Source organism: Neoarius graeffei, chromosome 26 (genome assembly GCF_027579695.1).
Source record: "Neoarius graeffei isolate fNeoGra1 chromosome 26, fNeoGra1.pri, whole genome shotgun sequence".
NCBI lineage: Eukaryota > Metazoa > Chordata > Actinopteri > Siluriformes > Ariidae > Neoarius > Neoarius graeffei.
Window position 1 is genome coordinate 52,641,059 of NC_083594.1, and position 16,595 is coordinate 52,657,653.

Sequence of the window (16,595 nt, forward strand, 5' to 3'; positions counted from 1 at the left end):
CCCACGCGGACACGGGGAGAACATGCAAACTCCACACAGAAAGGCCCTCGCCGGCCACGGGGCTCGAACCGGGACCTTCTTGCTGTGAGGCGACAGCGCTAACCACTACACCACCGTGCCGCCTGGAAGAAATGTTTCCGAGTTAAACATTTTCAAACCACATATTTGGATGGTTTGTATTATCCTCTATTTTTCTCCCCAGTTTGGTCGTCTGAGGACAAGTGGAGCCAGAAAGTCTTTTCAATCTGTTGTTCATGCTGTATAACACACTATCTGCCCTCTTACGCATACATGAGCTCAAAGACACCGGTGATTGGCTAGTCTTATTGTTGTAATTGACAGGCAAGAGTAAATATGCCCCTCCCACCCACAGCGTACGGCCGATTTTGGCTCCCAGACATCGTCAGGACTCAAACTTGCGATCTCTCTACGACAGGGCGAACAGTTTGATCTTGTGCCGCTCCGGAGCAAATAATTCATTTTTAAACTCAACTCCAATTCCAGCTCCATACAAGTGTCACATCAACACCATTCTGGACTTCGAGTCCCAGAACACACTGCAGTCTACAGAATGGCCATCATGGACTACAACCCCGATTCCAAAAAAGTTGGGACAAAGTACAAATTGTAAATAAAAACGGAATGCAATGATGTGGAAGTTTCAAAATTCCATTGCATCATTTAAAGAGAAAAATTAGGTGATTTTAAATTTCATGACAACAACACATCTCAAAAAAGTTGGGACAAGGCCATGTTTCCCACTGTGAGACATCCCCTTTTCTCTTTACAACAGTCTGTAAACGTCTGGGGACTGAGGAGACAAGTTGCTCAAGTTTAGGGATAGGAATGTTAACCCATTCTTGTCTAATGTAGGATTCTAGTTGCTCAACTGTCTTAGGTCTTTTTTGTCGTATCTTCCATTTTATGATGCGCCAAATGTTTTCTATGGGTGAAAGATCTGGACTGCAGGCTGGCCAGTTCAGTACCTGGACCCTTCTTCTACACAGCCATGATGCTGTAATTGATGCAGTATGTGGTTTGGCATTGTCATGTTGGAAAATGCAAGGTCTTCCCTGAAAGAGACGTCGTCTGGATGGGAGCATATGTTGCTCTAGAACCTGGATATACCTTTCAGCATTGATGGTGTCTTTCCAGATGTGTAAGCTGCCCACGCCACACGCACTAATGCAGCCCCATACCATCAGAGATGCAGGCTTCTGAACTGAGCGCCGATAACAACTTGGGTCGTCCTTCTCCTCTTTAGTCCGAATGACACGGCGTCCCTGATTTCCATAAAGAACTTCAAATTTTGATTCGTCTGACCACAGAACAGTTTTCCACTTTGCCACAGTCCATTTTAAATGAGCCTTGGCCCAGAGAAGACGTCTGCGCTTCTGGATCATGTTTAGATACGGCTTCTTCTTTGAACTATAGAGTTTTAGCTGGCAACGGCGGATGGCACGGTGAATTGTGTTCACAGATGATGTTCTCTGGAAATATTCCTGAGCCCATTTTGTGATTTCCAATACAGAAGCATGCCTGTATATGTGATGCAGTGCCGTCTAAGGGCCCAAAGATCACGGGCACCCAGTATGGTTTTCCGGCCTTGACCCTTACGCACAGAGATTCTTCCAGATTCTCTGAATCTTTTGATGATATTATGCACTGTAGATGATGATATGTTCAAACTCTTTGCAATTTTACACTGTCGAACTCCTTTCTGATATTGCTCCACTATTTGTGGGCGCAGAATTAGGGGGACTGGTGATCCTCTTCCCATCTTTACTTCTGAGAGCCGCTGCCACTCCAAGATGCTCTTTTTAGTATACCCAGTCATGTTAATGACCTATTGCCAATTGACCTAATGAGTTGCAATTTGGTCCTCCAGCTGTTCCTTTTTTGTACCTTTAACTTTTCCAGCCTCTTATTGCCCCTGTCCCAACTTTTTTGAGATGTGTTGCTGTCATGAAATTTCAAATGAGCCAATATTTGGCATGAAATTTCAAAATGTCTCACTTTCGACATCTGATATGTCGTCTATGTTCTATTGTGAATACAATATCAGTTTTTGAGATTTGTAAATTATTGCATTCTGTTTTTATTCACAATTTGTACTTTGTCCCAACTTTTTTGGAATCGGGGTTGTACAATAACCATGTCACATTCACAATCACGTTCACAGTCACTTGATTACTGATGACACAACCCTGTTCATAATTCCACACCACACTATACATGTCCATGGACTTTAGACAATGCTCTAATCATGAAATAAAGCTCAGTCGATCCGTATCTGATCTTATCAAGCCTTTTTTTTTTTCATGTGTTGACAATCTTGTTTTTGTGTTTTGCTTTTTACCCTTTGCCTGTTACTATTACCTTGAACTTTGAACACATTTTTGGACTCGCCTTCTGAACCCCTTTGATAAAACGTTAACTTGAACGTTCATCCACCTGCAGTCTGCTTACCCGACAGCAATAAATGTTCAGGCTATCGGAAACCACTGATAACAGACTGCATCACGACTTAACCTACGGGTCATCTTGAACAGTCATGATTAACTAGATTTAGTGAAGTTCTCATACAAATTCACTCAATTGTTGTTTAGCCCACAATAACATGTCCCTGATGAACCTCTATTCATTTCTATGGCTCGGTCGCCTTTAGGTGGTTTAGCATTATTGTAAAATAAACTGTTTTGATTTGGAAAGCACGGGGATCAGCTTTTTAAATTGTCTACTCCAAGGAACTGAAAAATAGTGGATGCTTCTACTCATGTTAGCTCGCCATCTTCAGCTATGGTCAATCTATGACAAAGCATAGGTGCATGCTTTTCTGTTATTTTAACAATACTAATATTAACACAGGGTGGCACGGTGGTGTAGTGGTTAGCGCTGTCGCCTCACAGCAAGAAGGTCCGGGTTCGAGCCCTGTGGCCGGCGAGGGCCTTTCTGTGCGGAGTTTGCATGTTCTCCCCGTGTCCGTGTGGGTTTCCTCCGGGTGCTCCGGTTTCCCCCACAGTCCAAAGACATGCAGGTTAGGTTAACTGGTGACTCTAAATTGAGCGTAGGTGTGAATGTGAGTGTGAATGGTTGTCTGTGTCTATGTGTCAGCCCTGTGATGACCTGGCGACTTGTCCAGGGTGTACCCCGCCTTTCGCCCGTAGTCAGCTGGGATAGGCTCCAGCCCGCCTGCGACCCTGTAGAAGGATAAAGCGGCTAGAGATAATGAGATGAATATTAACGAATGAGAAGTACAGTGTAAATTTACGCTAGCTATGTCTATTATGTGAGCACAGCCTATGAAGCAAAAAGATTTTTTTTTTTTGGCAATGGTTTAATCTTCAAAATGAGGTCTGTTTTTATTTGAAATGTTTATCTTGCTTTGCTTGGAAACTCTTTAATCTTCAAAATTAAACCGTATGCGCAAAACAAACGCTAACTTTTGCACATTCGTCTTAAATTTATTCTTCGCATGAGAGTTATATTCCTCCCACGAAGCCAAAAACAAACAGTTCTGTCACAGAAATACAGCATGACCTCCCCAGGAAGCAAAGATGCTCAGAGGGAATTATGACATTCTAAGTAACTATTGCACTTTCCTTATTTTGAGATTACAAATGGTTGGTTCTCAGACAGAAACAGCGGCAGACGGCCCACGCGCGTCTCTCCTGCTGTGTGGTATTAACAGTCTATTAGCATCAGGATGCTTTTGATAGGCAGCCAGCAGGAAGGTTAGTTTCATGTTGTTGTCATCTTTTGCCGAGAATCTAGAGCTGAGATCCAGCGATCCCACTGAAATGTCACTGTGGCATTTGGGGAAAAAGATATTCTCTCCTCGTCCAAAACAAAGTCCAGGCCCACCAAACGCCGATGATGTGTGTGCTGGAGGAGAGACAGTTGGGGGTGTCAGGAAGGAAGAAAGAAAGAGAGAGAGAGAGAGAGAGAGAGCGATGCACCTGGACTGCAGAATAATGCTGAGAAGAACAGAAGGCTGTTTTTTATTCATCTCCTCTCTGACAGAAGTGATAAGTCCTTTTTTCCTGAGCCGGGACACGCAGGCTGTTAGTACACCACCGCTCACGATATTACTAAACAGAACGAACATCTGAAACCTTTCAAAATGTCTACAAGGACAAGAGCAGTGATCACACTGCAGTACAGACAGATTTACAGTCGAGTGCAAACTTGGGCAAAAAAAACAAGACATAAAAGTGTAATTTAGAGCAACAAGACACGTAGTATATTCAAGTTGATGGATGTTCCTTTGTTCTCACAAATAACAATCTTCAAACGGTGCAGGCTATGATATTCATGCCCCATGCTCTTTTCTAAAGGATGTGCTGAACAGGATTGTAATATTCACCCTCTACACACAGATTCCTGACTGTGTCTCAAGTTTATTTCTCTCCTTTGTGCATAAACAATGAGAAACGAGAACGGAGTTGCGCACTGCTTTCTTCAGATTCGGTCTTTGGACTAGACATGGCTGGGTTTCCCAAAAGCCTCTTAACTCTCAGAGCATCTTAACTAGGAGAGTGTGTGTTTATTGTGCTGTTCGTGCTACCATTTAATGATGATCTTTGTGGTACAATGCTTTTGGGAAACTCAGCATAGGTCGGTTTCGCAGCACATGGGGATGTGTGATTAAGTCCAACATTGACGCTAATAAATAAATAAATTTAACACTGGTTTGGGCTTGGTGAATTTCTCACTTCGATTTCTCACCCATGATATATTTTGTTTTCAAAAACATTTTGACGATGTTGAAATCAGTATCAGTTGGAAGTAAAAGGAGAATTGCATCATGTAGGCTTATCACGATTAAAAATAAAAGTTGGTCTTTATGGATGCGGAAGATGAAAACACCCGTGATGGAACAGTGTGGCTCAACCGCTATAAAAAGGTTGGCATGGGAGGCCGTGAGCACTTTATCATGTACACATAATACTATTTCTGTGGTCACACATGTTGGAGGTGATCTTTCTTTCTGGTTCAGGAATTAGGCACTAATCTGTATCCATAGCAACAGAGGTGTGGAGAAAATTCCAGGGGACCGACTGTCCTCTTCATACCACGAGTCCCTCTTAAACAACTCTCTCTATTTACGTGTCTACATACACATATACACACCAAGGGAGAAAGTCAGGTTTGTTTGGTGTTTTTAAGTTTATTATTGGAATATTTTCCTTAACTGGAATGCCATCTAGGGCCATCTGACTGGTTCCCAGAAGTCCCACTTCACAGATCCCTCAGATTAACTTTTAAAATGTTAGCTATCTCTCAAAACAATTAGCTGTCACAACACAGAACGCAATAATAATTTCCGTCATAAATAGAAAGATCAGATTTATTCAACTGACACAATACGAGACGTTCAGAGTCACTGTTTCAGGTCACTATTGTCCACTCATGGTGTACACAACATATTTACCAACAATATATACCAAAACAAGAGATGAGGCACGCATCAATGCATTTTCACTAAAGTTCTGTCAACTTTTGAAGAAGATCTAAACAGATCCTGAACTCTTTTAAACCAGGATACAGTTCCAGGACAAGGTCTTGGTATGGATTTTTCATCAAAAGGTTTTGTCGTCAAAGCTTTTTTTATTATTATTTATTACTAGTATCAGTAACGCTACTTTCCTTGTTAGCTTTGCTACAATCTGACGGCCCTCACTTCAGTCACTGTATTTTTGGGTTTTCCGGTTGAGAGTACGCTGTGCGCATTTTGGCTGCCGCGTCTCACCAGAGCTTTTTATTTTCCTTTTTTCTCCCCTTTCTTTTTCTTTTTGTGATTGGATGATTTGATATTTGTTCGAATGTTTTGTCCACTGGTTGTGGCGTAGCACCGGACCCAGTTTTGGGCGTCGGTTCTCTTCAGGCCTTGGGTCGCCATGGGTGATGCCTGTGCTCCTCGCTATGGACTGCGGTGAGCTCGTTGCTCTTTTTAACATCGGGGTTGTCCAGCGCTCTGTGCGGTATTCCGAGTGATGTTGCCTGGTGGCATCGCAGTGGCTGTCCAGGTGGTTTGGGACAGATCAGCGCTCTGTGTGTGGTGGTGCTTCTGTGCTCGCTTTGTGGATCCATGGCACGGTGTTCCGAGTGATGTTGCCGGTGGCATCACGGCGGCTGTGCAGGCGGTGTGGGATTTACCTTTGTGCACCTTTTGGTGGGATTGTGGGCAGCTACGCCACTGGAATTACAACCCCGATTCCAAAAAAGTTGGGACAAAGTACAAACTGTAAATAAAAACGGAATGCAATAATTTACAAATCTCAAAAACTGATATTGTATTCACAGTAGAACACAGACAGCATATCAAATGTCGAAAGTGAGACATTTTGAAATTTCATGCCAAATATTGGCTCATTTGAAATTTCATGACAGCAACACATCTCAAAAAAGTTGGGACAGGGGCAATAAGAGGCTGGAAAAGTTAAAGGTCCAAAAAAGGAACAGCTGGAGGACCAAATTGCAACTCATTAGGTCAATTGGCAATAGGTCATTAACATGACTGGGTATGAAAAGAGCATCTTGGAGTGGCAGCGGCTCTCAGAAGTAAAGATGGGAAGAGGATCACCAATCCCCCTAATTCTGCGCCCACAAATAGTGGAGCAATATCAGAAAGGAGTTCGACAGTGTAAAATTGCAAAGAGTTTGAACATATCATCATCTACAGTGCATAATATCATCAAAAGATTCAGAGAATCTGGAAGAATCTCTGTGCGTAAGGGTCAAGGCCGGAAAACCATACTGGGTGCCCGTGATCTTCGGGCCCTTAGATGGCACTGCATCACATATACAGGCATGCTTCTGTATTGGAAATCACAAAATGGGCTCAGGAATATTTCCAGAGAACATTATCTGTGAACACAATTCACCGTGCCATCCACCGTTGCCAGCTAAAACTCTATAGTTCAAAGAAGAAGCCGTATCTAAACATGATCCAGAAGCGAAGACGTCTTCTCTGGCCAAGGCTCATTTAAAATGGACTGTGGCAAAGTGGAAAACTGTTCTGTGGTCAGACGAATCAAAATTTAAAGTTCTTTATGGAAATCAGGGACGCCGTGCCATTCGGACTAAAGAGGAGAAGGACGACCCAAGTTGTTATCGGCGCTCAGTTCAGAAGCCTGCATCTCTGATGGTATGGGGTTGCATTAGTGCGTGTGGCATGGGCAGCTTACACATCTGGAAAGACACCATCAATGCTGAAAGGTATATCCAGGTTCTAGAGCAACATATGCTCCCATCCAGACGACGTCTCTTTCAGGGAAGACCTTGCATTTTCCAGCATGACAATGCCCAACCACATACTGCATCAATTACAGCATCATGGCTGCGTAGAAGAAGGGTCCGGGTACTGAACTGGCCAGCCTGCAGTCCAGATCTTTCACCCATAGAAAACATTTGGTGCATCATAAAACGGAAGATACGACAAAAAAGACCTAAGACAGTTGAGCAACTAGAATCCTACATTAGACAAGAATGGGTTAAGATTCCTATCCCTAAACTTGAGCAACTTGTCTCCTCAGTCCCCAGACGTTTACAGACTGTTGTAAAGAGAAAAGGGGATGTCTCACAGTGGGCAACATGGCCTTGTCCCAACTTTTTTGAGATGTGTCGTTGTCATGAAATTTTAAATCACCTAATTTTTCTCTTTAAATGATACATTTTCTCAGTTTAAACATTTGATATGTCATCTATGTTCTATTCTGAATAAAATATGGAATTTTGAAACTTCCACATCATTGCATTCCATTTTTATTTACAATTTGTACTTTGTCCCAACTTTTTTGGAATCGGGGTTGTACATCCTGACCCTCTTTTGGTGGACTTTTTTTTTTTTTGTAATTGTAAAGCAACCTTGGGTGTGAGAAAGGTGCGATATAAGTTGACCTTATTATTATATAAACAACCAACTCTCGCTAGTTTTTACTTCCTTGTGATTTGGATGATGCGTTTGTAGGCTTGCATGCCATTTGTTTGAGGACGTTATATAAAAGAGACATTCAGTGGGTCCTGCCAAATCTTTATTTTGGTCAGCAAGGCTAGTTGTGAGTGTCGCTGCCTTGGCAATGCACGCCCATGAATTTAGGAGGCGGAGCTTCTGAAGGAGCACTGAAGTTGGGTATGTATTTGTTTGGCTGTTGAGTTCGAATATCAACAAGCTTTCTCCAGAATCGATGACTCCCCCTTTAAAGCTCTTGTTCAAATACGTTATCGTTTCTATCGGAACAGCTCAGTCACAGTTCGTTCACTTGTTTGCCAGATGGCTCATTTCATCTAAGCTTTATTTGAAAAAAGATTTAAAATTATGTCGTTGTTTAACAAAGAGAAAAGTCTCAAGTTTCCTGTGAAGAGTCATTCAGCATTTATGGAAGGAGTCTCCAGTGTCAGCACTTTAACATTCTCCAAGTTGATACGCTGCATTTTTTGGTCTTATGACCTTCAAAAGATAATAACAGAGAGGCTGGTGATGGAACGATCCTTACACAAATGTCATTTCAATACTAATGTAGCTTTTTAACCCAGTGACCAGCATACAAAGGCTTCAGGACTTTTTTTTTTTTGACTGCTTGCTGTGAGACATGTCCAAAAATGACAAGGTTTTTGACTCACCATTGAGTAAAAATAATCACTTGTTAGCCAAGGGTTTTAATATGTCGGGTAAAATGGTTGGTTTTTCTGGAGCAGGAACGAAAAGGGGTGCAATCTTGACTAGAGTTCTTGAGTCCCTGCTTTAAAACTAAACCGTGCCTTGTTAGTTATGGTCACACTTGTGTAAGGACTAATTAGTCTGCCACTTCTGGACCCATTTATCCAACATGCGCACGTCCAGTATTGTTTCTTCCACATTTATCTTGGCTTTCGAAGATTTATTTTGGTTTTCTCTGGAGGGAAAAAAAAAATCCCAGTACTCCATGAGAAGGAAGCCTGAATTCTACAGCGATGGGTCCAAGTGTCTGGTTCTGTAATATTATATTGACTGAAATGAAAGGCTATGCTTGACCATACCCTTTTGCTTTTTTACGGTTGAAAGGTTTGAAGAGAGCCCACAATGAAATCTCACTCAAGGATGGCTGTGAAAAGGTCGTCCCCGAGACAGCTGCTCAGACAGCGCCGGATCAGAGAAATCTCCCCATTATAATTCCCCCCAGGTCTTTATGTGTCAGGACGTCGGCCTTTAAAACGATTAATTTGCCTTCAAACTCGCAACTTGACTTTCATAAAAATACAGCACTCAATTAACATTTGCGGACTAATTGAAGGGCGACTGGCTTTCACGTCCAATTAGATGGACTTGCATTTTGGTTAAACTTCAAGTGCGACATCCAGAGCAGTTGCTGGCAGAAGTGTCTCTCTGTAGCGAGAAAAACATTGGGTCAGTCTCGGGCAAGATCTCATGCCTAAAAAGCATGGGGAATTCGAAATGGATTTTTAAGATTTAACTCCAGATTTGAAACATTTCAGCAGGGCATCTGGGCAGGAAGCAATTTCATACTGTTTTTAAATGGCGAGGAATCTGATGTGAACCCATCCAACCCAAACCGCAAGGCAGCAGGCAAGTAACAGCAGCCCATGACCAAGCATCATATCTCTCATCTGCACACACACACACCAACGGTCATGCTTCTGGCATAAAGTTTCTTCAGCAGTAATCCCGTTTGAAATTCAGGATCCATCTCCAGCAGCGATGCTTTAATTAAAGGAGGTGATTTGGACAGGATTCCTGGTGGACAGCGTTAAGTCTGTCAACATTACTCATGTTACAGTATATCCACAATCCAAAGGAATATTGGACACGAGTCAATATCGATTAGGTAAACGCACCGTCGCACTTTACTGTCGGTTCACATTTATTCATGCTTTCATTTAGTATGAACAGAAATGACATACTGAAGCTCAGGTCTCATCTTTGGACAACAAACTCAAATGACAGAATAAATACAGAATTAGGAATGAACTCTAACCCTGACAGGAGAAAATTAGTCATGAACATCTTAAGAGTCTGAAATTCAATAAAGTAACAGGAAATTAAACTTGTGTGAAATAAATAACCTTCGGTGAAAAAACTATATCGTTTTTAAAAATAAATAAATAAAAGTCCTACTGCCATTATATGGACATTCTTATGCATTTGTTTTTATATTGAAAATATTTTTAACCTATGGAGCACTTGCATGTGATGTCACATCCGATCCAGATTGTAAACAGACGCCATCTTGTCGGTCAAACGCCATATTTCCGCCTTCTACTTCTGCTTCTTCTTCTGGAAAACCCTACTATATACAATTCTACTACAACGTCAACTCCACTGAAAATCAATAAAACATAAGACGAGTGGAATCCTGTGTCCGAGTCCTTCCCTTTCAAGTGTGGGAAACCCATGATGCTCACATACACTTGACAGTAGGCTGCCACGGGACCCTGACAGGCGTGCAAAATGGATTGCTGTTATCAGGTATACCATATATACAGTAATAGTGATAGACTACTGATACTTGATCTAACTGATAATATAAAATATTCAACCATAATAGCGGATATGGCGGTGCATGATGGGGATGCTGCGGCTACAAGCTCTCCCTACCTGTGCACGTTTTTTCATGTTTTTTGTGTGTATTTTTGCGTGTTGTTCGTCTGTACCGGACTTCGATATCCACTACAACCGTATGGACTTACGGGACATTGGTTTCCAGCAGAAAATGACAGTTTGTAGCGATTTCCATCGCATGCACAACATTCCGGACGAGATAGCGAGACCAGCGGGGTCTCAATACTTAAGTGAGTTACCCGTCCAATGAGGATTGTTATTTTCTTGTTTACAATATGCCACATCTGAGGGGGGCTGACAAATCCTGAATTTCTGTAAAGATAACTGTCCAGAGATTTATAAGCACGCAGTGCTTCACCACTGAACAGCGAGGGAAAGTTAATGAGGTAATTATACACATCTGGGTATTCCGCTGGCAGTTCAATATCCACTGACACGGTCGTGAAAACTATGTCCGGTAATCAATAAGGGTCACTAATCTGTAGGTCGTTTATTTTAGACATATATCTAGTTATCTGTTCATTAGAAAAATGAGCCGTGTAGTCCGTCGGTTGAAATTGATCCATTTTGTATACGAGTGCAGCAATATTCAGTGGTGTTTTTTACCGACAAGATGGTGGCTGTTTACATTCCGGTCACGTGACTGCAAGAGGTCTTTTAATCCAAAAGTTTAAAATGTTTTGATGACTTTTGGCTGAATCCACACTGCTTTTCTTACATGATGGAAGGCAGAAAGCAGACTTTGGCTGTGTAAATACAGACCTCTGTGCTCTCAGGAGGATAAAGCAACTCTCGCTTTCCACTGCTGACATGTTTACTCACCTCCCTCTCCATAGCCTCGATTTTCATCTCAGCAGCAAACACCGATAAAGGAATGTAAAAGGCAAGAGCTCGTTTTAGATCAGCCCTCTCATCGTATGTCCGAGTAATTCTGGACATAACCCCTGCTCCGGTAAATATACTGAAAATTGCACCATCAAGCTTGTTTGGAAGGTTAACACTGGTGAAGGTGAATTCACCAAGTGACATGAGCAAGTTTTCATTTTTTCCTTATTCTTCTGGAAATGTCTGACTGCGAAGTGATTCTCTGTGACCTCAGTTTCAATCTAGGGCAAACACTTCTACTCTCCAACACTGCGGCAAAAATTAAGCTCTTAACCTATTGCGGTAGGTTCTGCACTCTTCGATATCAAGTGAGTGACAGCAGGTGAAAATTATAATATAGCTAAGCTTACCTTAATATAGCAGTTGAGCTGTGGGTAAACCCTGAGCACTCCCAGGATAATGGAGAGTCGGGTTCTGTTGGGGAAACGAGACGAGACCACATGGGTGACCTCAGGGAAAGTGAAGATACGAAAGCCAAACTTCTCATAGAGCTCCTGGAGTTCTGCACTGGGTCTCTGATCACCCTCACTCAGGATACTGCCCACGGCACAGCGACATTTCGGACCAGGTACCTGGGACATACATATACAGCCATTGAGAGAGCGCTGGTTAAAGTAGTAAATTACCTACCGCTGGTCTCTGGCTCCATCCGATACCGACGGCTTTTTCTCTCTGCTATATGCTGCTTTTGGGTACAACATGGTATTAGCTTCCACAGTGACGTTAATGACAGACAGATGTATGTTTCATGCTGATGTCCCAGGGTGCTTTCATGCCCATGTTACCTTCTGGTTCTCCTTTTCAATTATGCGGTCATTGCTAGACCTGCCACTTGCAATCTAATCCTAACGCACCGTTTTTCCTCATATACCTAACCATATGTTCACCACTAATGTCTGAGGAGAGTCTGGTCGTTGTGATGCTGTAATATGGCTCCTTCTTCTCTCACGATTGGACTGATTGATCCTGATTTCTCTACCCTCACGTCTGCTGTTCCTGCTCCTTAATGTCTGAGCTATCCACACTTATAATTATCCTACTTGCTGTTGTAAATAATCTCACCTGGAAACCGTAGAGATGAGCACCGTCCAACATCTGCGATGCCTGTGACTCACCTTCCTGCTGAGGTGATGCAGACTTAACTATTACATTTCTGGATGTGACTGAATGCTGAAATTATTTATAATCTCACCACATCTCCAGAACAAGGACAGTTCCTTTTTGAGCTTTCTTCCTCACATTGTTTCAGGAAGTTTTTCCTCGCCATTGTCGCCTCTGGCTTGATCAGTAAGGGTCTAAATCTGCATAAAGTGCAATACAAATATAACGAGGAAAGAGTAGACCAATAAGTATGTCACCATACTTATCAAGAGTTTAATTATCAATAATTATTGTTATTGACTGAAATGAGACATTTGATCATGATAAATTTTTCAGCTGTATCGCTCAGCCCTATATTTACACACACATGAATTTTTTTCCCCTCAAATGTGATTTTCTACACTTGAGATTCATTCAGAAATAACTTTTCCCATCACACAATTAGGCCAAATCATAAATGCCTTCACAGTCACTATATATGCTTAATTGAAAATAGAATGTTACCATCCTTTTGTCATACACTCAATTTTTAACAAAGTGATTTAAAGCATATACGCAGAGCCATGGCCTCACTTTCGTTTATAAATGCCTTGAGACCTCAAAAAATGGCACAGGAATAGTTTTAAGCGTTAACAATAAATCTAATACAGTAATTTTTACGATTAAAGTGATTCATATAGGTAGCGGTCTGAGTGAATGACCTTGATGTCCGCAACGTCACAGCAGGAAGTCTATCGGTCTCATCGCCATTTCCGCTACACTAAAACATAGAGCTGACTGCAACTCCAATCCTCCATTTTGAGCTAATTTATCACCATGCCACAGAGATGTGCTGCTGGCCGGTACAGCAACATGACAGAAGGTGGATTTACATTGCATTCATGGCCCAAGAATGTTCAAACTGCAAAGATTTGGACACGTTTTGCGAGACGTTCATGGGCACATTGGGCGCCTGCGAACTGGTCTCTCCTCTGCTCTGCACATTTTACTGTAGACTCGTACGAGACCTCTGATCTGTTGAGGAGTGTTGGCTATAAGCCCGTATTGAAAGAGGGTGCAGGATCAACAATTAAAGGAAAAGGAAACTACAAGAAAAGGAAAGTATTTATTTGATTTTTTTTTAAGGAAAGTGAGTTCAGTTGCATCAGTTCTCCCGGAGTGAGCCGAGGGTTGTTGCTAAAACCCGGGACGGAACATATCGCTCAGGCAGTGACCTCCCTGCAGTTGTTGCTAAAATCGGTGACGTCCCGTTCCGTCCCAGGTTTTAGTAATTGCCTGAGCTGAGCAGTAATGGCGGAGTACTCCATATGGAGAAAATGGAGAATGAGTGGAGCAGCCGTCTGATTTCTAAACTGGATACCGCTGCCATCTCGCCCTTACGTGGAGAACTAAACGAACAACTGAAAGTCAGATTGTTTCAAAAACAAATCGGCCACAAGATCAGCCTTCAAGAAGCGAGAACACAGACGGGTAAGCTCCGACTCTCATTTGGATAAAAAAAAACACGTTGTTTACCTGCATTTAGATTAATACATGTAACTTGTATTGTGTGTTTAAGTTAGCGGTATGAGATTATTTAATTTGCTTCAGAATGTGATTGTCTCAGTTCATCTGATTATTTAATGAGCCTTTTATGTTTTATCAGTGAAAATGCATGCATGTACATGTATGTGGCATAAGTTATAACACCCATCCTGTTTTAATGAGAGTCAACCCATAATCAATGAAGTCAAATCAGTCTTAGTTGAGCAAGTCGGTAACGTTATTTCTTACTTTCACCATAAATTTTTATTTATATGACTTTGGTCTATAGCTGTAAAAGGCCTCGGCCTTAAAACCGGTTACCGCTGTGACGTCACGCACTCAGGGCTGGCTGGCTCAGCGGGGCGGCTCCAATCCCAACTTTGCGGTCGATTTTAACACTCAAAAATATATATATTTTTTATTCCCATTTATGCAGCATTCAAGAGTCAAGGATGGAGATACTATCCACTCAGAAATTTATTTAGAAATAAAGGTTCTGTGGATCTACTTTAAGATTGCAACAACTGGTGTGTATTTTCACTTTAAAGTACACCTTTTTTTTTGTTAGTTTTTTTTTTCTGGTTATGTTTTCCAGTTAATTGGCAGTTTAAATTTTTTTTTTTAATGTGAAAACCAAGTGCGTCTTTCATGACACTTCCCACATCAAAAGAAGGATAATTTGGGCAAAGTGTTTTGACAGATTTAGGCCAAGAAATGTGTTTTGATAGACTTACCTTATGTGGTAGAAATATTATAATCAAGGTATAATTTTTTTGCTGTTGAATACATAAATATTAGGCAAGCTGCACCAAGACAACAAGAGAAAGCCTGCTTTTGTTTTTGTTTTTTTCAATTTTCCTGTCTGTAAAGTAACAGGCGGGTGCCCCGAGGATGACCTTTCAACCAAACTTTCAGCAAAAGCTCTAAATTGTTGCTGCCGTGAACCAGTCACTTCACCCGAGCTTCAAAAAAGTTGCAGCGAAAGCCGGCACAAAAGCTCCATGCCTCAAGACGGCAATTAGTGAGGCCTTTTCATACAATCTTGAAGAAGCCCTTACAGAGTCCTTGTCAGGTATAAACATACTCTCCACCTCACCTACCTCCTCTCAGTATCCAGCTGGGGGCGAAAACAAACAGCCTTCATGTCTACACACACACACACACACACACACACACACACGGGATGAGTCACCAAGAGAAAAGTGGCCTAATGAGGACCAGCCACTCCATCAGAAACGAGCATGGAGAGGGAAATTAAATAAATTAAAACACATGCAGGATTTAATAAAGATGTAGTGCAGGCACAGGTGGTAGTGTGTGTGTGTGTGGGGGGGGGACGACAAACTGATGATATTTCACATCTCTAATTGCTGAGAGTATGCCGGCTGCAGACAGATGCCCAGCTGCCATCTTCAGAGAGGGAGAGAGATTATGAAGTGAAGGACCACACACACACACACTTAAGGAATGCCCAGGGGAGTGATTGTGGTGTGTAACCACTTTTGCAGGAAGAGGAAAACAAGAACAGACTGGGTCAATTTCACTCTAAGTGATGAATGTGGGGTAAAGAAAAACAGGTAAAGAGGTCACGGTTTCAACCTCGTTTATCATGCCCGGTCACTGAGCAGACATTTGTCTCACTCCACCGCCTACCGAGTCCAACACAACTCCCCAGCTCATAGACGAGGGGTTTAAAGCAATGCCACTTCCTGTATCATCTGTGTAATTCTTCAAATATCTGCATTTGAATTGAAACTCAAAGCAGGTGTGGCCGAAATCCCAATGTTTTCCGAAGAAACCCAGATGCGGAAATGTCCGCATGATGTGTGAATTCTGGCTCTGACAGTTCCTCAACCTCAGCTACATCATTCCAGGTCATAATTGATCTCAACAAGAAATAGGGACTGTTTTGTTGTTGTTGTTTTTTTCCAAACCCAGCGTCTGGTTGAGACTTGAGGAAAGCATCAGAGACTTTTACCAGATCAGATGGGAATCGATACCGACTGAGAGTCAAGGTTTCGGTCACATGCCACCTCTAATGCAGGCATGAGCGTGCTGTTTGATATAGAGCAAGCCATTTGCAACACCTTAAATATCACGTATGCCGGCTGGAAAACAACGAACCCCAGAAACACGATATACGTGATCCAAGAAAGATATGGAAAAAAAGTGGAAAGGCTGCTTAACATCGATGCTCAGCAGGCCAGAAGGAGTATGATGGATAGAGACAAATTCAAGCAACTGCTGAATCATGTATTCAGCCAGGAGCGCCCCAAGGCCAAGTAATTGCGCCTAGAGGGAAGGATGACGATGATGAAGAAGCAGGATGAAGGAAGACCACGTTCACAATGTGTTCATTCATGCATCCTTAGTAACTGCCTGTTCAGGATGGATTGAGAACATGACCAATCTGGAAACAAACACGTTTCCAAGAAAATTATTTGTGAGAGCGCAATTTGTGCCGACCCAAGTTCGAAAAGCTACAGACTTCACTCAGTGCAGCAAAGAGTCTGCAAGAGAATGG

The 16,595-nt window shown here is 42.2% G+C and overlaps 1 protein-coding gene across 1 annotated transcript in view; it reads right to left on the reverse strand.

Moving 5' to 3' along the window:
• The window catches only part of LOC132874604 (testis-expressed protein 264 homolog), a 62,563-nt gene that overhangs the window by 41,207 nt on the left and 4,761 nt on the right, over positions 1-16,595 (reverse strand). Inside the window, exon 2 of the mRNA XM_060910915.1 lies at positions 11,797-12,018. Within this exon, the coding sequence (XP_060766898.1) occupies positions 11,797-12,018 (222 nt within the window). The remainder of the gene's footprint in view (positions 1-11,796; positions 12,019-16,595) is intronic.